General features: G+C 35.8%; 2 protein-coding genes across 2 annotated transcripts in view; both read left to right on the top strand.

The window, feature by feature from the left end:
• Positions 1 to 4676: 4676 nt before the first annotated feature.
• LOC142346267 (F-BAR domain only protein 2-like) overlaps positions 4677 to 26950 on the top strand; it is a 61738-nt gene continuing 39464 nt past the window's right edge. Inside the window, exons 1-3 of the mRNA XM_075398782.1 lie at positions 4677 to 4836; positions 5187 to 5261; positions 11282 to 11423. Of these exons, the coding sequence (XP_075254897.1) occupies positions 4718 to 4836; positions 5187 to 5261; positions 11282 to 11423 (336 nt within the window). The 5' untranslated portion in view covers positions 4677 to 4717. The remainder of the gene's footprint in view (positions 4837 to 5186; positions 5262 to 11281; positions 11424 to 26950) is intronic.
• Positions 22501 to 24839, top strand: LOC142345842 (uncharacterized). Its single transcript, XM_075398250.1, has one exon. It carries the CDS (start codon positions 23774 to 23776, stop codon positions 24794 to 24796), a length of 1023 nt encoding a protein of 340 aa, XP_075254365.1. The 5' UTR covers positions 22501 to 23773; the 3' UTR covers positions 24797 to 24839.

Genomic DNA, 26950 nt, shown 5'->3' with positions numbered 1-26950 from the left:
TTTCCATAAAAGTTGATTGAATTTTTTTTAGTTCTACCTGTATTCGTTTTTTTGTCGCTTGCTCTCACTGATGACTGCTCTCCTCACCTTTCCAATGTGATAGATATTGATCACTTCGATTCAGTTCGTAGCTCTCTTTTCAACTCGGATACCATTTGTTTTATTTAGACTTTTAGGGAATTTTGGAATCTTGTCTTCATTTGTCGTAACTGTTTTCTTTTTTTTTCCTGGTTGGAAGTGATCAAAGGATGCTATTTTTTCCCAGCTTTGACTCATGATGTTTTCAAGGACTTCAAAATGTGTTATTCGTTTTTGATAATTTTGATGACATTATTCTTCTGGATGCCACCAGATTTCGTAATTGTTTAATGCCATCATTTATCTTTTCGTAACTTTTTTCATTAGTTTTTTCTTGGCCATCAAACTTGTAGTTTTGTCTGCTAAGAACTCGTAGTTTAAATGTTTACGTAACTTTTTACTGTTTTGATAGTTTTTCACCAGTAGTTCTTCAAAATTCGTTTTTTGTTTCTTTAGAGTTCTTCCTTTTACTTTTATTTAGGTATATATGGGCAAGTGCTTAACAAGTAGTTGGATAATTTCTGTAGAGCTGTTCTATATTTGGTGGTAGTTTGATGGGGATTTGTTAGGTTGATCAATTCTTCTTGGGTTGTAATTGAGGACTTGTCCTGTTTCGTTTTTTATTTTATTAAGATTTTGTTACTACCTTAAGACGTCACGACCAGTTGTCACAAATCTGAATTTTAATCATTCTTTTGTGCGATTTTGATTGTATTACCTGTGTGCGTCTGTATGAGCGAATTGTTTTTTGCAAGTCAAAGAGTTTGAACTATAATGTGGCGCTGTCTTTTTTAAAGATCTAAAAGGTTTTCATGATTTTTGAAGTTAAATTTAAGTGGTGTTTTTTGACTCGCCGTAACAGAAAGTGGAGCGAAAAAGCGAGAGGTTTTGCGACGAAAAATGTTTTATTGTAATTTTGAACTAGAGTGAGAAAACGGTGTTAGAACAAAAGTTCGCTTTCTCAATTGTGTTTTTTTTTCACATGCAGCATTTTGCCTTCGTTTTTTCGATTTTTATGATCAGATTTTTTCCTAATGGTTTTCCACTCATAGTCCGATATAGGTCTAGTTTTTTGTCTTGTTATTAACTCAATGAAACTTTGAACTATAGGCCAGACGTCCTGCTATGCTTTCAAGCTTTTAAAATGACTTGTTTATGTCACTGTAATTGAGGGTGCTTTCAGGGCAGCTTTGAGGGTGCTTTATACAACAGAGATTAATTATAGAGATTCCTATTAAATTATAACATGTCATTGATTAGTTAAAAAAATTGAAATTTTGTTCTTTTTGTTATGTTTGCTCGACCCCACTCTTGGGGAAGTAAGTAAGTGCTCAATTAGGATTTTTTGTTCAGTCAATTTCTGCCGATCGATTTATTTATCGTAGAGAATTGTGCATGGTATCACTAGAAAATTCGTCCAGTGTAGAGTGTGAAACTAAAAAGATTTTCAAAATATTTTCCTTTTCTAAGGTTTAAATTTAAGGAGTTACTAAGGTTTAGTTTTTTTGTGTTTGTTTCACTTTTCACACTGAGTTCACATTGTGAGTCTTTCTTTTCATATTTTTTTAGTTCATAAGTTCATTAAGATTTATTTTTTGCCCAATAATGTTTCAGTTTTTATTAATTACGGGCATTAGTATTACTGAAGCGATATCGATACTATTTTGTTCTCATCGTGCTTTTTAGAATAAAACAATTTTGAATCTAGGTTTTTCTTTTGTTCATATTTGCGGCCATTTGAGTTCTGGTTTGTTTTTTTTTCTCTTGACTTTCAGGTGTATTACACTAAATGAGATGCAGTTGCTATATCCGTGGATATATGCTAATATCTGAATTGGTCTCTGGGCAACTAATGATTTTGTTGACTTTGACACCAAAAGTTTTCATTCAGATTTTAGTAATCGTTTTTGTCCTTTTTTATATTGTTACTGAGTCCCAATGCTGACGGTCTCTGTAATGTTCTCAAGGGTTTCAACTGAACGTAGATTTTTTCACATTTTATGGATTTAGGCCTCTATTATATTGAGACTATTTCTCGTGAAAAAATGTTATCAATTTTTGACATTTAGTATAGATTTTTTTTTCTGTATGTCACAGTCTGAGTAATGAAAGCTGTCAATGATTTCATAAGTGGAATAAAGGAAGCGTATCAGTGGCTTGAATTCATTGCTAAAAAATTCGCCTTAATATTGTGTTGACGACTTTTAATTAACTTCTCATTAACAAACGATTCTTACTGGTTCATAGTAAATTTAGATATCTTTGTCTTTAAAATTTACCTTGAGGTTGTGTTTGCGCTTTTCAAATCTTAACACCAAATTTACTCAATACTTTTCCTGCTTTTTTCAATTTCGCATATTTTGGTTTATATAATAAGATAATTAATATGTTAGAACAAGTGTATGTTAACGTTCATGGGCAAACTGGACATGCATCATTTTACACATGACTTAGCTTTTGATGACGAGCTTGGGTGACCTCTATTTGAATTTAGATTCTCGATTTGGATATATAAGTGAGTGAAGTGACCATTTTTTACATCTGCACTCACTTGAAAAACTTATCAAAAATAATTAGAGGCCAAGCAAGCTGAATAATAATGAAGTTGTAACTTGAAAGATTTTACAGTTTGAAAACGGGATGGATGTTGATTTCTATATATAATTGTTGTTATTTGGTAAAGCTGGTTGTTTAACAAAACATTTTTCTCTCATATTTTGAAGTTGCTTTAGATTTTTTTGAATTTTTGTCATTACTTTTAATCTACTGTTCAATTTAGTGAATTAAACAAAATCGATCTCCTTGGTATCAACCTTTTTTGTATGCACGTCTGTCAATTTTAAGAAGCTATCAAAGAAGAAATAACAAAATACGTACAATTGAGTCTTTCAATTTTAAATGTTGATAGATGCTGTTGTCTCAATCGGTCTGTGGCCAAGTAATGATTTTGTTGACCTTGACCCTACGTGTTTTCATTTAAGGTTTACTCTGTGAGTAAAATATTAATGAAAACAAGTACCAATACTAAGAGGTCTCATCCAAACTTTTGAAGACGTCTATTCAGCCTAAACGAAGGCTATTTTACAGTTTATGGTTTTGATTACTGTGAAACTCTTGTTTTGTAAAAAAAAAAATAGTAAAATTTTTTTAGGATGGAGTTTTTTTGTTGCTTTGCTACAGCCTGAGTAATGAAAGATCTCATTAATTGCAGAAGTAGCATAAAGAATCTTTGGCTGGAGTTAATAGCTAATGGTTTCTATGGCGACACTGTTTTTTGTGAACTGTAAAAGAATCTTTAGTTTGGATTGTTTTACTGTTCTTTTTGGCTGACCCTTCAATCGAATTTATTTGAGCTTCATCAGTCAATACTAGGCCTATCTGAATCTCATTTGCCCGATTTTGTTGTTCGGTTTTTGTTTTGTTCAAATTTGGTCATGTATAATTGCACTTGTCAATTTTTTTGACTGCCGACAAGTTCAATTGATTTTCTGGAGAGGCTTATTTGAAACTTCAGATTGTGTTTTCGAGTCATTGATCAATGTTATTCATATGTCTTAGCTGCTTCAAACTCAATCCCCAGTTCTTGTGGTTAATGTTTTTCAATTTTAGGAATTTACTGTAAGATTGTATTTGGTTAGCAACACTTTTTTGGAGTTTTATTCAGGATTTTTTTTGGTGTCGCATATGTTTGTTTGGTGTCGCAATTGATAACTAATTTGTCGTATATTTTTGATATAAGAATCGATAACTAATTTGTAAAAGCACTCTTTTGATAAGTTGCAAGGGCAAACGTGACTGACTTGAATCGTGACTTACATCGTGATTGTATAACTGGGATAACCTCTGTTTGAATTTGATCTGATTTCGCATTCTCATTTCAGATATATAAATTAGTGCAGAAATCATATTTGTGTTTACTTCTGCTATCAAGTATAAGTCTAAATTGAGGATTTAATATCTAATGGAAAATAAATAGAGGGAGGGCACTTGGTTTGGGATTTGAAGAAGTGGTTTGGGATTTGAAAATGGGATAGACGTTGATTTTGGATCCCATTTTTCGTTTTTGGTAAAACTAGTTCACTTGATAAAACTTTTTAACGGCTTGAGTCATGTCTATCGGTTCGTTTGTTCAATTTTCCTCACTAATTTGAACCATTTTTAAGAATATATCATAGTTCAGATAACAAAATGTGTACTACTTCCTTAGAGGCAGTCTATCTGTGCTTCAATCGGATGAGATTCTGGATTAGTGGGTTCGGAACATTATATGCCATCGCACATTAGGGAGAACCTTGTTATTTTTTGTGACTGTGGATCTACAAAGCTATTGCAGCTGTTTTCTGACATTATCCCGTCAGTGTTTTATATCGTTTGACTATTGTGATCCTTCAGGGCTCCAACTAATCTTTTTTGAAACATCTTTCGAAAACAGCCAGGCGATCAAAATGCTCCTGGCTCTTTTCGAAGTAGATTTTAGAGATATGGGGGTGGAGCGAATATGAGCTGGATGAGACAGATAAGTTCCGTTGTTTAGTGCTCAAACATTAGTTGATTTTTGGGCATTTTGAAGTTTCGGGTATTTTCTGTTTTTCAGAGTCGAATGTATCCAAAAACCTGCAGCAGAACTTGATATCTGAAGATGTCAATCTTCGAGGACCAGTTCTGGGGAGACAAGAACAGTGGCTACGATGTGCTGCTTCAGTCCCTCAATTATGGCAAGGATTCCTCAAAGGAGCTGGCCGATTTCCTTAAGCAGAGGTAAATAAATTTCTGTACTCCTCACACTACCAGTAAGAAATTTTGGGGGTGGGAAGAATATGCTAGAAATACTTTTTTGTTGACTAGTAGCTTATTTGAAACTAGGGTTTAAAAATCTGTAAATTTTCGAGAGATCGTTACTTTACAGAAGGAGTTTCAGTTTGTGTAAAATAGCGAACCGGCTGAAAATTTATTAATTCCCATAGAACTGAAATTGCGTTAACGTATTTCAATGAACGTTTGTTTTTAAGATTTCGTTGGAGCTTTCTTAATGTAACTAGAATTTATTGAGGCCTGACCATTGTTTCATGATTGTAGGATTGATAGGTTTAAGTGTTTCAACCTTTCAGGGCCACCTTAGAGGACTTGTATTCGAAGGGACTTCACAAGGTGTCAAAATTTGCACTTTCTCATCTCGACACGGGGTAAGAGACAGAATAAACAGTGAGATTCTCCATTAGCTAAGTGTTCTTGAGAAAAAAAGATAAATTGCAATTGTGCAATTTGTCTTTTTTCTCTTCGTTTTAAGGGATGACAGCATAGACAATGCAGAAAAATTTAACATGAAGCCGTAAAGCATGAGGATTCGCTAGTTTGTGATGCACTGAAAAGTGAAGCAATCAAGCAAGTATTTATTGTTACAAACAGCAATTTTAACCTGTCTGTTTTTACTTCGGAAGCGAACCATGCAGCTGAGTAGTAATGTGCTATTGCTTAGGCAAGTGGAATTGAAGATAAAGCAACTAGAAAAAGACGTGAAATATTGCTGCTCGCTTAATGTTAAAATTAGCCTAATCAGACCAAATATCAGCTTGTGTTCAAAAATCTGTCGAAACTGTAAATTACTAGAAGTTTACTTTTTAATTGCTCTCGAACGAAGTTTGAAGCAATTATTGTAAAAGTGGGCCTTTTTATACAAAATTTTTTCTTTACCGTTTTGTTCCAGAACATTCTTGCGATTTTCGATTGACCTGTTCGCGCTTGTATTCTTGATTATTTCGTGACCTACTTTGCTCTTATTTAAAATTTAAATTGTTGCTAAAAGAAAACCGATTGTACGTAACATATGCAATCACAAGGGCCCGATAGCAGCGTGTTCTACTATGCTGGAAATCGGGGGTGCGAACCCTTCCTAGGTCATGTTTTAGCACCCATAAAAATTTATCTAGGCCTCCTAAACCCCTGAGAATTAAATTGCCCCGCCTGTCGTTATAGAGCAATTCGTCCGAAATTAGTTCATGTTTGTATTGTCGTCTTCTGATCTGACCTCTGTTTGGGGTTCTGAGTTTGAAAAATGCTGGTTTTTCTATATCTTAAATGCCTTCCCTGGAAGTTTGAGCAGAATTTATTTTATTCAACAGTTCTGCTGTGACAAATTTGCAATACTGCCTATATTATGTTGAATTGTTTTTCAGTGCTTTTGAACAAAATTTGGGTGATTTTTGTAGTAGTGACTTTTTTTCTGAATCGAAAGGGATTGTTGGTTTTTTAAACCAAATGTACTTAGATCAGGCAGCATTTTGATCCAAAAGAGCAATAGTGAAATTGCTATGTAAATGAGTTTTTGTCAACCAAAAGATTATATTTTTGTGCCGTGCTGATTGAATTACTTTTAACTCTGGGTTGTTTTTTTGACAGAATAGTGCGCGTAATTTACTTTTTTTTCGTCCATTCGTCTCATTTTCGTCAGTTGTAATTTTTGTAAAAAATTATATGTTGCCGATGCTTCCAAATTTTTGAGCACTAGGTAATTGAACAAAAATAATCGTTTTGTAGGTCAAAGTGGTTCAAGGAGAAAACTCGTCAGTTCATAAGGGAACGTATTCAATTATTACAATTTTCTTTTTTTTTGTATCTAACGAGTGCTCTTCAACTAAAATCAGATATTCAGTAATTCAAACTAGTTTTTGAACTTTTTTATCATTGTAACTTTTGTTTTTCAAGTCAGAATGTGGTCTTGTTTTACACTTCCGAAGTTTTTTATGTAATTGGTTATACAAGCAATTCTACTTTCAAGCAACTATATGCTCAATTGGTTTTTTAGTAATTTTTTAGTTGAGCGATATATTAAGCGTAAAGAGTTGTGAGTAGTATCATTGGAAAGGTTGTTAAACGTAGACTATCAAATTGAAAAGATTTTTCTGAGTTTCGCTTTTTCCAAGGAGTTACGGAGGTTTAAAGTTTTGTTAACGTTAGAGTAACTTTGACATTTTTCGTACGTTGATATTTGTGAACGTTGGCAAAATTAATAACGATAGTCTCATTCGTTTTACGTTTTAACATTTGCTGCATTGTTTCAACCAAATTTTGGCTAAATTTTTGAAAAATGGCACCAACCATTTTTCTATAGCCAACTTTGTTCAAATTTACAGGTAGTTCAGACATAAAAGCAGCTGATACGATCTGCGTTCATACAGATGAGGGCTATTTTTACCTCTGGTCCCAAGAAAGTAATCTAGAACTAACAATTTTGAATCGACAAAAACGCATCATTTTGATATATTAAGGTGTTTGACAAAATATCTATTGAGCAATTGGCGTCATCGTTGATTTTTAAGTTGAAAAAGGATTTGGATTTTATTGTGGCTCTTGGAAAAATTGTTCGCATTTTGTTCACCCCATTCACAGACGAGTCTATTTTTGACTGAAAGTTCAACTTGTGCGTTTACCCATTCATGTTCAAATGAGGACTGATGAATATATACTGCGTTTTCTGCGTAAAGCTCACGGTTTTTATGGCTCTGAGAAGGTGTTTTCTTAAATTTTAATGAATTCTTGAATTTTTCCATTTGTTGATCATTTTGGTATTTCTATTGGTGATTCTTATTAATCAAAGGTATTACTTGCTATCTACGGATCTGCTAATGAAACTATCTAATGCTCACAGTTAACACCTAATGATTGATACCTATAAGCCAATATAATTAGATATTTATCCACAATTCATCATTTTCGAATTATTGACTTTTGTCAAAATAGCTTTTTCGGTAACATTTGAAACATTTTTTTCGTTTTAATTGACCAGAAGCGTTTGCAAGACTAGTTGTGGTCCAGTTTTGGAATTTTACATTTTAAATTATTCTGATTGTAATTGGGCGCTTTCCTGAAAATGTTTTTGCTTTCTTTTTTATGTTAGTTACAGACCAGAATGAATTGAAATCCCAGCTCTTTTATTGCTGAACAAATTTACGTGAGTTTGAAGGCCAATGAGCATGTGTTGTGTTTTTAGCTAAAATTTTATTTTTGGCTTCAACGCTGCGTTTGCGTAAGATTTTCTGTTGAGTTTTGAGTTCTGCCTGTGTTCGGTAAGGTCTTGTCGACTTTGGACTTAGTCCCAGTTATGACATGTTCAATTGTCTTCATAGGCAGTAACATTTTTTCACTGTTTTTCAGTTGAAAGTTTTGGTTTTTGCGACTTCGGTTTAAAAAAATTGTTTCCACTAAAATTATTGTTTTTCAGATTCGTAACATTTTATCTTCTATGTCACCTTGTAGCGTAGTCTCAGCAAAGAAAGACCTGGCATCCTCTTTCTAGTTAAATAAAATATAGTCTTCCCTGCGGCTTTAGCATTCAAATAATGGTTTTTTGACTTTCATACTTTTGTTCTAAAACTTTATAGTTCATACTAAAGTTTTTCATTTTATTTATTTTTTGGGTTGGACATTTTCCAACTTTTTGGGCTCTTTATTGCTGTTTTCAGATTGTGATATTAATGACAAAGCAGAAATCACATTAAAAGCGCTAAAGGAAGTAACACTTGATTATATTTATTGTTTTTTGAGAATTGATCATGATTTTGAAGGCTTTGACACCTTTCTCACAAAATTTAATTGACTTCCCTTTTTACTTTTTTTCTTTGTTTGCTTTTTTATTCTATTTAGTAGTTTTTATCTGATGATTTTTTGACCTTGTTATGAAGTTTTTTTGAGAATTAGATAGACAATCAGTTCTGTTCGTAATTAATACTTGTTTTTTTGATTTTGTTGTTTGTCTTGTCTCTTAGTCTCCGTAATGGCAGGCATCATTATTCAATTAGTTAATTGATTTTTCTTCTATCTCTTCGGCTGAGCGGGGTCTGAAGATAATGTATAAACGCACGCTACCGAGTCTCTTTATTTGTTAATTGCTCTCAAACGAAGTTTGTAGCAATTATATTAGTCCTGTCGGTCTTTTTTATGCGATTTTTCGCTTGACCGATTTTTCGTCTCACGCTTTTGACTTTTCGTCCTCAAAAACGGGATAAACAGGTACCGCTACGTGGGCATTAAGTGCACTTAGAGTCTTTCAGCTCTGTTTCAGCTCAAACTGTTTTGGAGACTTATACTTTTATACTTATGGTGTGAAGGGCGGTTCTTAGTGGTTGAAGACACCCCCACTGTTGACCCCCCCTATTGCCCCACCCCCCCCCCCACCGCGCTGTTGCCCCCAGCCGTGCTGCCCCCCAATCTGCTCCGTTCCCCCCCCCCCGCTCCGTGGCTAGCTACTGACGAACAACCGCTTGCTAAAAACGCAAATTTATTTTTTTTGCAATTTTTTTCAAGCTTTTCAAACATTTTTGACATTTTTTGAATTTTATCAGCCCTAGGTGTCAAAGAACCCTCTAGGGTTTGATAATAGTTTACTGCATTTTTTTAGTGGTAATGGAATGTTTTCAACATTTAAACATCACGAATTTTAGCATTTTTTAGACAAAACGTGCAATTTTTTTCAAATTTTGTGACATCTTTTTTCTTTATTCAGGTCTTTCCAGACCCTAGGGCCAGAAAACATCCTAAGGGGATTGATAATAAATTACTGACAAATTTTTAATGGCCATGGAATAGTTCTTCAACTTTTTAATGCCACAAAATTTAGAAATTTTTTGATAATTTGCGTTTCAAGTTGTTTTGAAATTTTTTGTAGTTTTTCAGATTTTTTCAGCCTCAAGGGCCAAGGAACTTCCTCTAGGTTTTGAAAATAGGTTACTAAAAAATTTTTAGTTTAAATGGATTTTCTTGCAAGATTTTAACATCACGAATTTTAGCATATTTTTGATATTTTTAGTCATTTTTTCCAATTTTTCACTATTCATACTCATTTTTCAGATTTTTTGAACCTCAAAGGTCCGAAAGCCTCGGTTAGGGTTTGATAATAAGTTAACTGGAAAATTTTTGTCGGTCATGGAGTAATTTAATTTTTTAAAAATTTTTGTCATTTCTTAGGTTTCTTTTGCCTCAAGGGCCACTTAGCTTCCTCTAGGGTTTGATAATATATTACTGCTTAGTTTAGAGATGTAATGGAATGTTCTCAAAATTTTAATATCACGAATTTAAGCAATTTTTTTAAAATATTCGCAATTTTTCTTGTTTTTGATTTTTTTTCCGGCAACAGAGGCCCTCGAACCTCCTCATAGGTTTGATAATAAGCTGCTGCATAGTTTCTAGAGTAAATGGGATGGTGATCAACTTTGAGTCATCAACTATGACTCCAGTTTTAGAAATTTTTGGATAAAATTTAAACTTTTCAAATTTTTGGAAAAATTGTATGTTCCAAGTGTATGGATCTTTATGAGTCTGTGAAACTGTTTCTGGCTTGAAACAGGGATACCGGATAGTCTCTTGGGACAATGAATTGGTTCTTAAGATATTAATGTCTTGCGTAATGTCATCATCTTCTTTGCGTAATGTCATCATCTCTGATCCTCATTATCAATTAGTTATAGTTGAAATGTTTTTTATCGTAACTGATCTAACAGGCACTTTTTAGGAAACCATTGTTGATTGCTCTCAAAAGCAATTTGTAGCAAATTTATTAACCCTGTTTGTCTTTTCGCAAATTTTCGCTTGGCCGATTTTTCGTCTGACCCATTTGACTTTCGTCTTCAGAAACGGGATAAAGATGTAGTGCCCTGAGGTCACTAAACCGTGGCTAGCTGTTGACGAAACCAACCGCTCGCCGGTCGTTTGAGAGCAATTCGCCCTACGTTAGTCGGTTATGTTTTCACTCTTTCGACTGTTGTGCATCAATTAGCGCCTGAATATTTGCTGAATTTTTTTGAAGGACCTAAGTGTGTTTCAATGAAATAACAAAGAATTTGAAAAGAATTGGCGAAATTGAAATTTTTCAAATCTGAGGTTTAAATGGGTTTTGAGAGAGACTTTACTCTTTCAAGCTTTAAGTTTAGCCGGTGTCCTAATTGAACATAATAAAGATGTCAATTTTCTGGAATTGTGTTATGATGCCGTTGAATTGCGCGTAGATTAGTATGGAGAGGTTTTAACTGACGCAAATGAGAAAACTGGATCCCTTTTAATTAGCTTTCTTTTACAGTTTTCTTCTGGAATTTCAGTGTAGTGTGACTGTGGTTTTTGTTGTCTGTATTTGGTACGATTACCATAACCTAATTAAATAATTGTAGATAAAGGAGGGCTGAGTGTTTCAAGCAGACTTTTTGCGTTATTCTAGAACTTTCTATCCCCTGTGGCGTGTGTTGGGCGAGGAAGTGGAGAAGGAGAGTACTACACATGCTGAGATGAGTCGCAAGTTGACAGAACTTGGCTCTCAAGTGACTGCCTACTGCCAGGTGCAAGAGAAGAAATTTTCTACGGTTAGTTCTACTCGTGCTGGTTTGGAATTAATTCATTCCTCAGACGTCAGCGAAACCCTGCTGCAGGAATCGTCCAATAAATTGGAGAAATTTTTTAGTATTTTAATAAGACTTCAAATAGAATTAAATGTGCTCGCTCGAGCGTATATTTCTTCCGACCCCACTGGGGTGAGGAAGTTTATACTCAAATGGTTTTTTTTTGTTCAAACAATTTTGGCCGATCGATATATTCATCGTAGAGAAATGTGAGTTGTATCATTAAAAAGCTCACCCAGCGTAGAATTCAAAATTAAAAAGATTTTTTAATTTCCTTTTTCTAGGAGTTATCGAGGTTTAAAGTTCCGTGGGAAAACGGGATATTTGGTTCTTTTGTTCACTTTTAACGGAATTTTTGTTCAAATTTACATGTTTTCTATAAAAAATTTTAGTTCAAAATTACATTTCACGCTAAAAATGCATCAATCTGGTGTTCCTAATAGACGAAAGGCGAATGGTCTCATAGGGAAGTTTACTATCAAAAAATTTCGAATTTTATTTGAGAGTTGTTTTTTTTGTAAGTGACTTAGAATAGTCACCTTTCATATCCAGGTTCCGTTAATGACAAACCTCATTTACAGTCAATTGATACCCAATGAACAGAAAATTAGCTTTCAAGGAATTGCTGATATTTTTTGTCTTCGACTCGTTCGTTATTTTTAATGAAATTTTGTTTTTCTTTTAAGATTTTACTGACGTTTTGAAGTCCTATGGCTTATACTCGTTGACTAAAAGTGCAATGGTTTTATATTGAGCATTAAATGAACCTATCAAGTGCTTTGTGTGGACAGCTAATGGCTGTTAAGATTTTAAAAATATTTTTTCGAAATATTTTTCTGAACGTTAACCGATCTTAAACTTGTTTTTGTTAACTATAAGTCAGTCTCAAAAAAGACAGGACCTCCTTTCTTTCTACTGCAACCGAAATTTATCTGGTTAGCCGTTTTGTTTTCTAACTATTGGTTTTATGACTTCCATGCGACGTGTGTTCATCTATTTTTTAATTTTTGGATATTTCATAATTTTGGTTCCTTTTGAAGAGTTTTTGAATTTCGTTTTCTTCTAGGATTTATCGAGGTTTAACGTTTTGAATGAAGACGGGATATCTGGTTCACTTTTCACTTTTAACGTAAATTTTGTTCGAAATAACATTTTTTCTATAAAAATATTAGTTCAAAATTAAATTTCACGCTAAAAAATGCATCAATTTGGTGTTACTAATAGACGAAAGGTGATTTAAAAGACTAATTCTGGTCTCATATTGAAACTTACTTTCAAAAAAGTTTGAATTCTATTTGAGAGCTGTTTTTTAGAAGACTTTTGTTTTAAGTAACTTAGAATAGTCACCTTTCATATCGAGGTTCCGTTAATGACAAACCTCATTTACAGCCAATGACAGAAAATTAGCTTTCAAGGAATCGCACATAGTTTTTTGGCTTCGACTCTGAGTGTTCGCTTTTTTCAATGAAGTTTTATTTTTCTTTGATATTTTACTGATTTTTTCAGGTCCTATCGTATACTCGTTGACTAAAAGTCCAATGGTCTTCCTAATGAGCATTAAATGAACCTATCTAGTGCTTTGAGTAGACAGCTTATGGCTGTTAAGATTTTAAAAATAGTTCGAAATATTTTTTCAGAACGTTAACGGATCTTAAACTTATTTTTGTGAACTGTAAGTCAGTCTCAGTAATGACAAACTTTTTTTTGTGAACTGTAAGTCAGTCTCAGTGATGACAGGACCCCCCTACTTTGTACTGCAACCAAAATTGATCTGGCTTTCTTTTTTATCTTCTAACTATTGGTTTTATGACTTCGATGCGACGAATGTTCATATATTTTTTTTAATTTTTGGAATTTCATTATTTGCGTTCCTGTTAAAATCTTTTCACATTATCCTAATGTTGATAGTTCCCATTGGCTTAGAAAAGACGTTAAATGAATCATGGATAAAGTTTTCAGAGAAAAGCTCATGGATGAAATGGCTTTGACACTTTTTGTCGCACTTTTCTACTTTATTTTTGGTATTTGCCTGTATATGTTTTTGTTTTCATAGACATAAGACTTATTCTGATGTCTTTTTGATGACTTATGAACGACAAACAGCATTTTCTTCCCCTCGAGGCATAACTTAACGTATTTATTGACTTGCGTTGAAAGCTATGTAATTCAAGGGCGTTGATACTACGTGTTTTCTAAAAAAAATTCGTGGTTTTTCAAATATTTCTTATTTGCTGATTTTGCTGAAAATGGAAACGTTTTCACAGAGATAATGTTGATGGCTTTGACACTTCTTTTTTAATTTGCTATTTATTTAATTTTTATGCAGTTGTAAATTGCTGAGAGGTCTCATAAGCTTCTAATTGAGGATTGAATGAATGATATTGCTCTTTGCAGTCAGTTCATAGCGAATAGTTCTAAAGTTTATATTATTCGTTTTCATTTTTTTTTTAATTTTTCAGTTTTTGTTCTCTTTGTCAACGTGTAACTTATTCTCATCAGTGAGAGGTCAGATCCAATTCCCTGTTTTTTAAAAATTGAAATTTCTATTGATATTTTGTCCTAACTGATATTTTGTTTGTTGAACAATATGCGTTTTCATATTTTTTGAGTGGTCAATATTTGTTTTTCTCTTCTTTTAGCACATTCGCGCAATAGCAGAGCCCAATTGTTTTCAAATGAGGCACAAGTGTACTTATTTAATCGTTCAGTATAATTTTAGCTGAATTAGTTTAGGTAACATTTTGAATAAAAAAAACAATTTTCAGATAATAGCTAATGATTTTATTGGCTTCAATAATTTGTGTTTTTGCGATTTGTTTGTAGTTTTGTGAGTTGTCCTGCATCTTTAGTCCGTTTCTATGGCGTAGTGTAACCAAAGACAGGTCCTATCAGTTTCGTAATGACTTTTTAGTAATTTTTATCAAGAATTGTTTTGTTAAAAGCTAATGATTTTTAAGACGCTTGAAATTATTTGGTTTAAAAAATGTTGATTGATTTTTGAATTTCGCTTCATTATTTGTTCTTCAAGTTCCATCTGCCGCATAGTTAAGATGAAAGAAAAATTTTGCAGTTAAGGTTTTGTCTGATTGCATTTGACGTTTTTACTAGTTGCTCTTAAATTTCGCCGTTAATTTTTTTCAGTTTTGCCTATCTTGTTTGTTTTTTCTCGTAGTATTTGCATTGGCAGATCTCGTGAGCGCTGTAATGAGACTTGGCATTACGTAATTCAATTAGTAGTTTGGGTGTGTAACGATTTTTATAAACTCAAACATCTATTTTTGATTATCTCTTCATTTAGTTGACAATTGAGTCAAAAATGTAGAGCTCGGGTCGGAACATCATGTGCGAACGCACATTAACAAGCCTCCTTGTCAGTGTATGAATAAGATATTCCTCAATGAGTATGTTGCCCATATTAGTTGTCTGGAATGAAATATAATAGAGGCGAGAATAAAGACGTGGGCGTTGGGTATCCTAGCTCGGACACATTTGATTACCATTTTCAATTATCATTTTTTGGATGTTTTATGCCTAGTTTTGCTGCATTGGAGATTCTTCCGCAGCATTAAAATTCGATATTTTGATTATTATTACATGGACGAAAGAAAAGCTTTCTGAATCTTGTTTATTTTGTATTTTTATTCAAAAATTTTCGTGTGATCCGTTCTTTGTTGCTTTTGTCCTTGTTTTAATAGCTTTCAAACGAAATTTGTACCATTGTTATTAGACCTGTTGGAGAAATGTAAATTCTCGTGCTATCAATTTTTGTTTGAGTTTTTTTGGTCTGATTGTTTGATATTTTTCCCTCAAAAACGAGATAAACAGCTAAAGCTCAGAAGGCATTTAGTAGCTGAGACGTTCGCTAAAAGCATTTCTTGTCTCTAAGTATGGATTCACCGAAACTTTCGGAGACATAAATTCATGATATGAAGGGCCTTTCCTGAGTTTAATCCCCCACTCGCCCTCGTCTATCCCCATCCATCTCATTCCACCGATAACCCCACACGCCCTCGTCTATCCCCATCCATCTCATTCCACCGATAACCCCACACGCCCAACCAAATGAAACCCCCACCACCGCCCTCCATTAGCCTCTTAATATACAGCTAGCAACTCAAGGAGCCAACTGGTCGCCAGTCCTTTGACAGCAATTTGCCCGACGTTATGTTTTTATTTGTGTATGTTTCAAGTATTGTTTTTAATAATGAAATAATAGCAGGGTTGTTATTTTTCTCCTCGGTTTTATCTTGGTTTTTTCGGCCACTTCTTATTTTGTTAAGATCTCTGCACCTCTTTTTATAGCTGCGAAGCTGTAAGCTGAGCGAAGCTATATTGCGGTGCTCTTGGTTTTTTACAATTCAAAGAATTTGAATTGTATTGGGGCGCTGTCTTTTTTTTTAAGATCTGTTCACACATTTTCATGATTTTTGAAGTCAAATTGGAGTAGTGATTTTGGTCACGCCAAGACAGGAAGTGGAGCGAAAAAGCGAGTGGTTTTGCAGCGTGAAATTTTTTCGCTTTAAATTTAAAGTAGAGTGAGAAAACGGTGTTTGAACAAAAATTCGCTTTCTCGCTGGTGGTTTTTTGTTCACATGCGGCAATTTCGCTTTGATTTTTTCTGTGTTTTCAATTTTCTGGATCGGATTTTTTTCTAAATGGTTTTCCCAATTCATTCATAGTCCTTTCTAGGTCTAGTTTTCTGTTTAGTCAATGGAAATTCTTTGAATTGTACGTCAGGACTTGTCCTGCTATGTTTTTTGTTGCGTCGTCTGACGCTCTTTCTTCGTTTTACATTTGTTCACACAGCAAAGCTGAAAAAGTCAAATTTTCTGAATTACTTCTTCCTCTCACTAACGGCATTTGCGCGCGTGACGTCATTTCTCACTCTCTTTAGCAAAAGTTTTTTGCGTGATTAGATTTTGATCACAAGTGACTAACCTCACTCAATAAAATGACTTTTGCACTTTAAAACTTAAGTTTAGTTTGAATTTGTTTAAGGTCAAAGGAACTCATTTGCGCAGAAAAGGTCCCTAATAAGAGGCTTCTGCAGAATGAATTTTAACAAGCTTTATTAATTGAATGTTTTTTTATCTAGTTTTTTTGAGCGGCGTCGATTTTTTTTTTCAATTTAGATCTGTATCTGTTTCTATCTCTATTATATGGCACGCAGGTCTATTCTTTCGCAGCTATTCCGGCAATCTGCCAGCTATGTTGTTGATTTTGAAGTTGCGTGTGCTGTTGTTGATGTCATCATAATTTTAATTGATTTTCGTCGTTGATTCCTGCGACCATTGGATCACGCTTCAAAAGCTTAAAACATCATTTTTTCGATGACTTCTACCTGTTTGGTTGTTATAACTAGTGTGCATGACGTCACTTGTTACTCTAGTTATCGTGAGTTATCTGTTAATTGTTTAAATTTTAGTCTTACCTCTCGAAAAAAATTGATTCGAACTGCAATTGATGTAACTTCGTTATAATTGATTAAAAATCTAGCGCTGATGAAGGTTGACAAAATTTGCGTAACATGATCCCAAAGTTTTTGCGCTGCAATACATGAAGCTTTGAGTTGTTTGGAATATATCTGACTTTAGGGATAGAAATGTTTGTACAAGCTTTTTGGTCAATGAAAATTCTTTGAATTTTAGTCCAGATCTTTTCATGTTTTCGCAAGCGGAATAACAAGCGTTTTTTAACTAAGTAGAAAAATTAATTTCTCAAAATGAGAGAATAACAAGAATGATATTTTAGAGTAGAATTTAGAGATTTACAGGAGAGATCTGATTTTTTGATCAAGTTGGTGATTTGATTTCGGGGATGGAAAATGCTCAAAAATTAGCTGTATATATACCCATTATCAGTGCGAGAAATTAAGATAGAAAACTAATCTTACCACCATGATTTACAGTGGGGGTCGCAAGGGTTACCCAATATTGTTTGCATCTGCAAATTTCCCAGAAATCAGTCGCAGGGGATACCATAGATGGTATGCATTTATACTTTTCTTAGAATTCGTTCACATTTCCGGTGATATCATAATCATTCAATACATGCTGGGAAGATTTTACATCAAATCATCTCACTCTAATATTAGTTATCTAGATTCGCCAATTTGAACCGAATATTGATTCTAAGCACCATTTCTTGACGATTCATTTATATAAATTCTCTGATTAAAATCAATTTGCTTTTGTCTTTCTAATCTGGTAAATCACGATATTCTAACACCCAGTTCTGAATGTTTACACCTTCGATACGGGTAAAGATTTCGTGAAGATGTCGGCTGCCATTTTGTCAGTAGGAACGTAATGAATTGAAATAGTCCCATCTTCCGTCTTGTCCCGAATGAAGTGAAATTTTGTCTCAATGTGTTTGCTCCTCTTGTGCATGACTGGATTTTGGCACAATTTAATACAACTCTGGTTGTCCTCTCCAATTGCTATTGGATGTTTCTGTTGGATGCCGAAATCCTCCAGAAGTTGTTTCACTTACAATGCTTCTTAAACTGCTACTGCCATGCCCTGATATTCTGCCTCTGATGAAGAAAGAGCAACTGTGGCTTGCTTCTGGACACCCCAGCTGAGTGCTACGCTACGTCCGTTGAGCTTGAAGTAGTAGAAGGTTGTTGATTTTCTGTCGTTCACGTCACCAGACCAGTCTGTATCACTTTCCCCCTTTGAATCATAAGTAGCTTCTTTTGTGTAAGTAAGTTTAAACCTTTTGAACCTTGAAAATATCGCAGAAGTCTTTTTCTGCACATCCAGTGTTGGTTGGTAGGTGCATTCATGTTTGTGGACAGAATGTTGACTGTGAACATGATGTCTGGCGTCGTCTGTTTGGCCAGATACAGAAGTGATCCAACCAAGCTTCTGTAGTTCCTCTGGTCCACTTCTTCGTGCTGTCCATTCTGTGCTGTCTGAAATTTCAAATTCAAATCAGCTGGAGTTCTTGAGGGTTTGCATTGATCCATTTGAAACCGCTCAAGCTTTTTTTATGTAGCGTTCTTGGTCGTCTGTGACTTTGCCCTCTTCTCCTCTGATTCTTAGGCCCAGAAACCAGTGTGATCTCCCTCTGTCTTCCATGTGAAATGTTGCTTTAAGTGCCTTCTTGACATCGGAGATCACTGTCATGCTTCTTGATGCCACTATGATGTCGTCAACACAGACCAAGATGAAAGTGTGACCCCCTGTATCTGCTCTTGCGAACAAGCAATGGTCATTCCTGCTTCTGGTGAACCCCTGTCTGAGTAGGAAGTTTGCCAGTTCCTTATACCATTTGTTAGCTGCCTGTTTCAAACATTAAATTGATTTATTCAGTCGGCATACTAACTTTCCCTATCTGATACCTGTTTTACAAACTCCTGTGGCTGTTCTAGATACACTTCTTCCTCTATTGGTGAGTGCAGGAAAGCCGTCTTGACATCAAACTGGTGCATCACATGGCCCTGTTTTGCTGATAATTGAAGTAGAATCCTAAATGTCTCTGGCTTACAGGTAGGCACAAAGGCCTCAAGGTAGTCCAGTCCTTCCACCTGTTTGAAGCCTTTCGCCACATTGCGGGCTTTGTATTTGTCTACTTGACCACTGGGTCCCAATTTCACTTTGTAGACCCTTTTGCCCGGTATGACGTCCCTGTCTGTGGTTGGTCTCACTAGGTTCCAAGTCTCGTTGTCTTGGAGTACCTCGTTCTTCGTTGCCCATAGTCACCCTCAGTCATAGCAAGATGGGTCCTGACTTCTCCAAAAAATTGCGGAACATTCCTTGCTCGTGTCCCTCGTCTGGGCTCTGCCCTGTCCGCTTGCTCCAGTGCCTCTTCAAAGAAGCCAATTGTCTGTGAGAAGTCCTCCGTTTCACTGTCTTCCAGTGATTCCAAGTCTCTGAGACTCCCTCTTGTTGCAGTAGATTCTTCATCCAGTGCTGCTTCCTTAACATCTGAGGCATATCGTCTCAGTGTCGTTTCTTGAGTGTTCACGCTCTCTGCGTCATGCCACTCCTCCTTTATTGCAGTAGATGTGCCCTGCTCCTCTTTGTTGCCATCGTTTTGATGACCATCATCTGGGTGCCAGATCCCCAGTTGCTGTGACCCCTCATCTTGTAGGTCGGGCGCCTGTGTTGTGAGGGATTGAGCCCACTTCGGACTCGTTGATGATCACATCTCGAACTGCCACAAGTTTGAGTGTGTTGGGTACGTACACCAGGTATCCGTTGTCTCCTTCAGTGTTACCCACAAACTTTCCTTGCAGTGCGTTGGGTTCCAGTTTGCTGACAACTCTGTCCCGCTTCCTCATGAAGACTGTGCAACAAAAAATAGATAGTTTACTAATTGAAAGCTTAGGTTTTATTCCTCGCATGAGCTCTGCTGGGCATTTTTCTTCTCGTCTCACAACCAAGTTCCTGATCCTGGTTGCATGGAGAATTGCTGCTCCCCACATCTTTGGAAGACCCGAGTCAATGAGCAAGCGTCTTGCCATCTCCAGCAGTGTCCTGTTGCACCTCTCAGCTAACCCATTCTTTTGTGGCGTCTCTGGTATGGTCTTCTCCTGTAGAATGCCTGCATCTAAACAGTACACGAACTGCTCTGAGAGAAACTAAACTGCACGAACTGCACTGTCTTGTCTCAGCTTCTTGGGCGTACCCACACTGAGAACAAACTTCTTCAGGCTGGCCAGTGCTCCACTCTTTGCCTTAAGCAAGTCCACAAACTTCGTTTACTGGTCTGCAAACATAATGCAGAACCGGAACCCTGACAGTGACTCTACTCTGAAAGGTCCCATCACGTCTGTGAACACCCTCTCCAGCTTCTCTTCTGCATGGGTCTCTGCCACTCCTGGTACTGGAGTCTTTGTGATCTTGGCCAATGCGCACACATTGCATACATCATCGAGTTCCCCCACTCTCTCTGGTGCATTCCTGACCACATCCGCTTGATTTAAATGACCCAATCGTCTGTGCCACTTCCTTGCACTGTCAAGTTTCACGCTGTTGGAACTCATCTTGAATTCTAGAACGCTGCAGGGTAAGTAAAACAAATTATTTTCTTGTGTTGGTTTTACCCGAGTTCCCTTTTGGAGTTTCATGCAGCTATTTCTTTTCTCGAAAGTGAAGCTATGTCCCCACTCCGTGCATCATGAGACCGATAAGATGTTTGAAGAGCAGTCCGGCACACACAAAACGGAGTTCGCATTGGAATTCCCCTTTGTTTGAGGGTATGCTGATCCTCACACAGCCTCTGCCCACCTCTCCGTTGGGATTTCTGACCACTGATTGAGTGAGCACAATCTACAGGAACGCATCGATGTTCGTCACTATTTGATCTGTGCAACCACTGTCCACTAGCATGCCTGCCGTCTTCCACTGGGTAAGAGCTGCCCAGTATTCCTCGTCTGGTGAAGCCAATGTTGGACCTATTGCCACTGACTCATGTTTGCCTCCATATCTTTGTCTCTTGCATGCCCTGTCTAGATGACCTTTCTCACCAAACTTGCTGAACTGTGCTGTCTCCTTCCTCCTGCAGTCCTTAGCAGTGTCCAGGGATCCCACGCACAAAGCAGTTTCCTTTCCTGGGCCCCTTCTTGAAATCACGCTTCACTGCCAGCGCCACTGAACCACTTTGTCCCTTGTGCCTCTGTGCTGTGCTTTCATGGAAGTTCTGCAGCCTTTTTCTCAACTCTGTGAAGTTTGTTGCCGGGTTGAAGCTTTCCTGTATTCCTTTCATTCCTCATTGGCAGGTGATTGAGGACCAAGGCGTTGAAGAGGGTATGTGAGACTCCTTCCCTTGCTTCTTTTAGCCTTGTGAGCAACTCCTGTCCTCTGATGAAGAGGCTATCCAAATCCTCAGCATCCTCGAGCTGCAGTCGAGCAAGCTGTGCCACCAAAGTCACACTGTCGTCGTCTCCACACTCTGAAATTTGTCATGCAAAAGCTTCTAAGCTTTTGCTCCATCTCTGATGCCGTCATCTCCCACACAGTCATGTCTCATCAGCATGAGGATTGTTGCATCTAGAGTCAGTGCCAGAGGGCATCACACATTCTTCCGTTTCTCCTTGATGTCTGCAACTTCTTTCTCATATGCATCCTTCAGCACATTGTGGTTCTTCTTTTCGTCGGTGCTCGCCCCATTGGCTAGTGGTGCAGGCTAATTGGGTTGCTCCTCTGTCCCAATTAGTGATTTGTAAAGTCTCTTCGTCTGCATCATTGCCACAAATCTTGTGCTCCAGATTGGAAAGTCCTGTGCCTTTCCTCTGTAGGTCAGCAGCTTCACTGTCTGGTTATCCATCGTAGTTTGAGCAGGCAAAACAGTTGTGAAAAGAAAAGGTACTCAGCAGAAAAGGATTATGACTGTTAACAACACATTAGTTTTGTTTTAAAATTAGTTTTACGACTTGGGTCATGTTGGGTTATGGGTTTTCGCAAGCGGAATAAAAAGCGTTTTTTAACTAAGTAGAAAAAAATAGTTTCTCAAAATGAGAGAATAACAAGAATGATTTTTTACAGTAGAATTTAGAGATTTACAGGAGAGATCTGATTATTAGATCAAGATGGTGATTTGATTTTGGAGATGAAAAATGCTCAAAAATTAGCTGTATATGTATACCCATTATCAGTGCAAGAAATTAAGATAGAAAACTAATCTTACCACCATGATTTACAGTGGGGGTCGCAAGGGTTACCCAATATTGTTTGCATCTGCAAATTTCCCAGAAATCAGTCGCAGGGGATACCATAGATGGTATGCATTTATACTTTTCTTAGAATTCGTTCACATTTCCGGTGATATCATAATCATTCAATACATGCTGGGAAGATTTTACATCAAATCATCTCACTCTAATATTAGTTATCTAGATTCGCCAATTTGAACCGAATATTGATTCTAAGCACCATTTCTTGACGATTCATTTATATAAATTCTCTGATTAAAATCAATTTGCTTTTGTCTTTCTAATCTGGTAAGTTAAACTTTCTTTCTAATTCTCACTAAGTTTATGACTATAGTTTGATCGGTATTCTAACATGTTGCAACTGTTTGATAAGGAGTCAAGAAGTTCTCTACTATTTAGGTGATATTTATGTATTGGATTTATCGTCTTTTTTTCGTCGAACGATTTGAATTTTCGTTAGAATTGACTGAACTGGTTAAATCTCGATATAGAATTCTGTGAACGGGGTAAATTCTGATGGCATGAAGTCGCGATTTAGCAATTTCTTAGACTTGCCTAGGTTCACAGATTATGAACTGAGGGAAAAGATTACTGAGATTTGCCTTCCGGAGTGTGAGCCGGCAATGGTCATCATTATTCATACTTTTTATTCATACATATATATACTCAACTCTGAGGTAGACTGAAAAGTGACTGTCTATAAACCCGTTGTCTGTCCCCCCCCCCCCCCCTCCAATGCAATATGATAACATTATGATGTAATTTGTACAGTTTTCATTGGAGAAATTAATTCTTTCTTACCAGTTAAGCATAACCGACAATCGTCGGAACAACAACTTCGCGCATGTTCGTTAGTGCCACAACGTAACAATTTTGGATTATATGATGGTAAACTGTTTTACACAGTTTCACCATTTTACTAAATCAGACACAAGTCTGATTGTGATAATTTTTCATGGTTGAAAGAAAATGTTTGGTTAAACGATCGGTCAGACTGAACTGAAACTAGAAAAGAGCCAAGAGCTTCAACAATTCTAATCAAATCATTGAGCACAATTTAACTAGAGAACTTTGATTATTAACAAGCCTCAGCTTTCTGATTTTCTCAAAATAAAGCACATAGTTTTAATTGTGTTACTCATAAACACTGCACCGAATCGAAGCTCAATATTGAACATTTTTACCATTGATAGAGCAATTGTAATGTATTAGCAATGTATACGAAGATGTGTATCATGAATATTTGCTGGCTGTAAAGTTCTATCACGTAGTATTGAGCAGATGAGAGTGAAAATTGATACTTTATGACTTTTTATCAGTATCGGACGATTCAATTGTCTTATGCTTTATAAACACTTCTGTGGCTCTTTGTTACTGTGAGCAGAATTAGTTCCACCTTTCTTGCAGCGTCGCGTTTCTCGTGTAACAGTAGCAGAATCTCGCAAATTTGTTTTGAAAATTTGTGACAAACGAAGTCTTTATTTTTATTATTCATTTTTGGTTAAATTTTGTCTCATTTTGCTTATTGGCTTTGGTGTTCTATGCCATATTAGATTTTATAGCTTGTGATGTGTTGTAACTAAAACAAAACACCTTTCAATTCGATTTCGAGGTTTTCGTTTCTCCAATTTTGTTCCGTGCTATCAGCTTTACAATGGAAGCCGATCAGGGTAGTGTTACGATAGATATTTCCCATTTTTCCCGTTTAACGAGGCAGGAATTAGAAGCTCTCTGCGCGAAATACGCCCAAATGATCTCGGCTCACGAAACAAGGATGGTAGAGGTCAATGACCTTTTGTGCACCAACTTGAAGGAACTAAGACAACTAAAGGATATCAATAAGAAACTAGCCAATGATAACAAACAACTTCAAGATTTATGCTGCTATTTGGACAATGACCGCCTGGAAGGTAGAAAGCTGGCAAAAGAGTGGCAAAAATTTGGAAAGTACTCCGCAAATGTTGTGAAAAAAGAAGTGCCCGTTTACAAATCGAAATTGGAGGTTCTGGAAAAGATGCAAAATGAATTAGTAGACACGTTAGAGAATTGTCTGACACTATTTGAAGACCAGTTTTACGATGCAGAGAACGGAAGTGCCATTAGAGAAACTCCTGAAAGTTATTTTCAATCTGATGTTTTGGATCCAAGTGGAAAAGCAGGAGCAATTCAGGAATCAGACAGGGATAACACAAACGACAGCTCAATTTTGACGTCATCGGAAAGTGAACAAAACCAGTTCACAATTTTTGCGAGAACATCATCAGTTCAAAAGTTCAGGTCACCTCGGAGGAGACATCAACCCTCCAAAACCTTTATTGCAGAGCAAATCGAACCACCTGCCGATTTTAGGGAGAATCAATTATCTTCTGTCAAAATGCCAAGCTCAGGGTCAACAAATCCTCAAAGTGTTGCTTTATCTAATTCTAATCAACCATCAATTGAGAGTTCCGGAACCGAACCGCGTTTTGCGAGAGCATTTTATGTGGATACATCGCCCACACATAATCGAAGTGAAACAGTTCTCAGGGAAAGTATCAATTCTCAATCAACTTCAGCTGAAGGTCAACGAGATGATGAAAGCGGTGTGATTAGTAACTCTTCGGATGAATCTGTTGAAAACTTGAGTGGCAGAGACTCTGCTTCCATTATTAGTTCTGTCTGCTTGTCAACGATTTAGAATATGTCTTTTTTCAGTTTACAATTGAGGATTCTTATCATTCTCTTTAATTGCTCTCAAAAGTAGTTTGTAGCAATTACGTTATTCCGGTTGATCTATAATGCGGTTGTTCTTACCTAGTTATTATTGCCGAAATAATAACCAGCTCTGTATAAATAACTTAAACGCCGATAGCCTGAACACATATTTTGTTAATGTTGGTAAAAAAAATCTTTCAGTTCTACCGACCCATGTGAAACCAAAAAGTAATAACAAGTGTAGTTCATCCCTTTTCCTTAGAAAAACAAGTCCTCTTGAATTTGCTAGATGTATTAGTAGCCTTAGGAACAGTGGGTCTGAAGACTTTATGGGTATAAGCAATAAGTTTTTAAAATTGGTCAACTCCAGTGGCGTTTTGTCTTTTCTGCTTGATAGAGCGATCTCGGAAAGAAAATTTCCAAAGTTTTTAAAAATAGCTAAAGTAATTGCATTTTTAAGTCAGGAAACAAACTAGATTGCAGCAATTATCTTCCTATATCTTGCTCCCTGTAATCAGCAAAATTTATGAACGAATTTTGAAAACAAGAATAGTTTCTTTTCTCGAAGAGTTTAGTCTGTTGCATTCCAAGCAATTTGGTTTTCGAGAAAAACGAAGCACTGCACTCTAGAAGCAATTAGATATAATTGAAAAAATCTGAACCAATGATAGCAAAAAATAAATGGTATCTGCACGTTCCTTGACTTAAAGAAAGCATTTGACTCTGTTGATCACAAATTGCTTCTACAAAAGTGTGCAGATTACGGTTTAAGAGGACCAGTGCAAGCAATTTTGCGAGACCAGTGCATTGTAATTTTGCGAGACTATCTTTCCAACAGAATTTGTCATCGCTGTAGCCAGAAAGTCTAACCTACAAAAGATAGATACGGATGTTCCCCAAGGTTATGTGCTCGGTCCTATTCTCTTTCATATATATATATATATATATATATATATATATATATATATATATAAATATATATATTATATATATATATATATATATATATATAAATGACCTTCCATAAGAATTTTCGGAGATTCAAATGACATTTTTTTGCAGAGGACTTATCAGTACTTCACAACTATAAATCCGATACTGGAATTTTGATTGCAAATGAAATTTTGAAAAAAATCAGCGACTGGTTTGAAAAATATAAACTTACGATTAATACGTCACAAAAACATAGTTGAATTTCCATGCCATTGGGGTAACAGGTTTGTGGTGAATGGACAAGAAATAGAAACTATTCACACTTCGAAGTACCTATGTTTGATAATTGATCGAAAGCTAGAATTTGAAGCGCACTTAAAAGGAATTACAAAAGCTATAATACCAAATGCGAGTACAATAAGATATTTTTTAAAGTTTTTGACCGTACATGGTTGATTAGAATCTACATTACCTACATTCAACCAGCTGTTCAGTACGGGACATTAAACTATGGAACAACAAGTAGAACAAAGATCATAAAAATTGAAAAATACCAAAGATTTATTTGGAGAACTATATTTAATTTGAAGCGAAACGATTTAGTAGAGACTTTAAGACTGAAACATAAACTATGCACTGTGAGGGAACTCCACATATACGAATTTTGTAAAGTTCTTATAAAAGCGTTAAATAGAGAAACAGGCAGAACAAAACAATTCTATATGGATGTTTTTTAATGAAGAGGTTAGGTTATTACAATCAGATAAAAGAAAAATCCAGCTAAAATCAAGCAAAACAACCGAAGAAAATACAAAGATGATACGTAAGAGAGTGAGGCGACTTAATAATAAGATTGTAATTTTAGATAGAGGCATAATAAAAAATTTCTTGAGACTGCATTTTGTAACCACCAAATCGTTTTTACATAATTTTCGGGACAATTACATATGTGGTACCGAAGGTCTTTTTTGCTCCTTTTGGTGAAAAATAGTTTAATCAATATTCGATTAAGATAACAGAAGTGATTAAACGTTAAATCTGCTCAGCCGAGGCGTCTTTATACAGGCTTCTCAAGCCTTTGATGTCCTGGCAAGTGCATTGTTTGTTCTTGAAAATAATTTATTATTATTATCATTTTTCGTTTGATAGTTTTTCCGTCTGACCATAATATTTTCCTGTCTGTTTGTTTAATTGCTCTCAAACG

The sequence above is a fragment of the Convolutriloba macropyga genome, chromosome 9 (genome assembly GCF_964194025.1).
Source record: "Convolutriloba macropyga chromosome 9, txConMacr16.3, whole genome shotgun sequence".
Lineage (NCBI taxonomy): Eukaryota > Metazoa > Xenacoelomorpha > Acoela > Convolutidae > Convolutriloba > Convolutriloba macropyga.
Note: the sequence above shows the minus strand (reverse complement) of the source record. Positions and strands in the feature narration are given on the sequence as shown.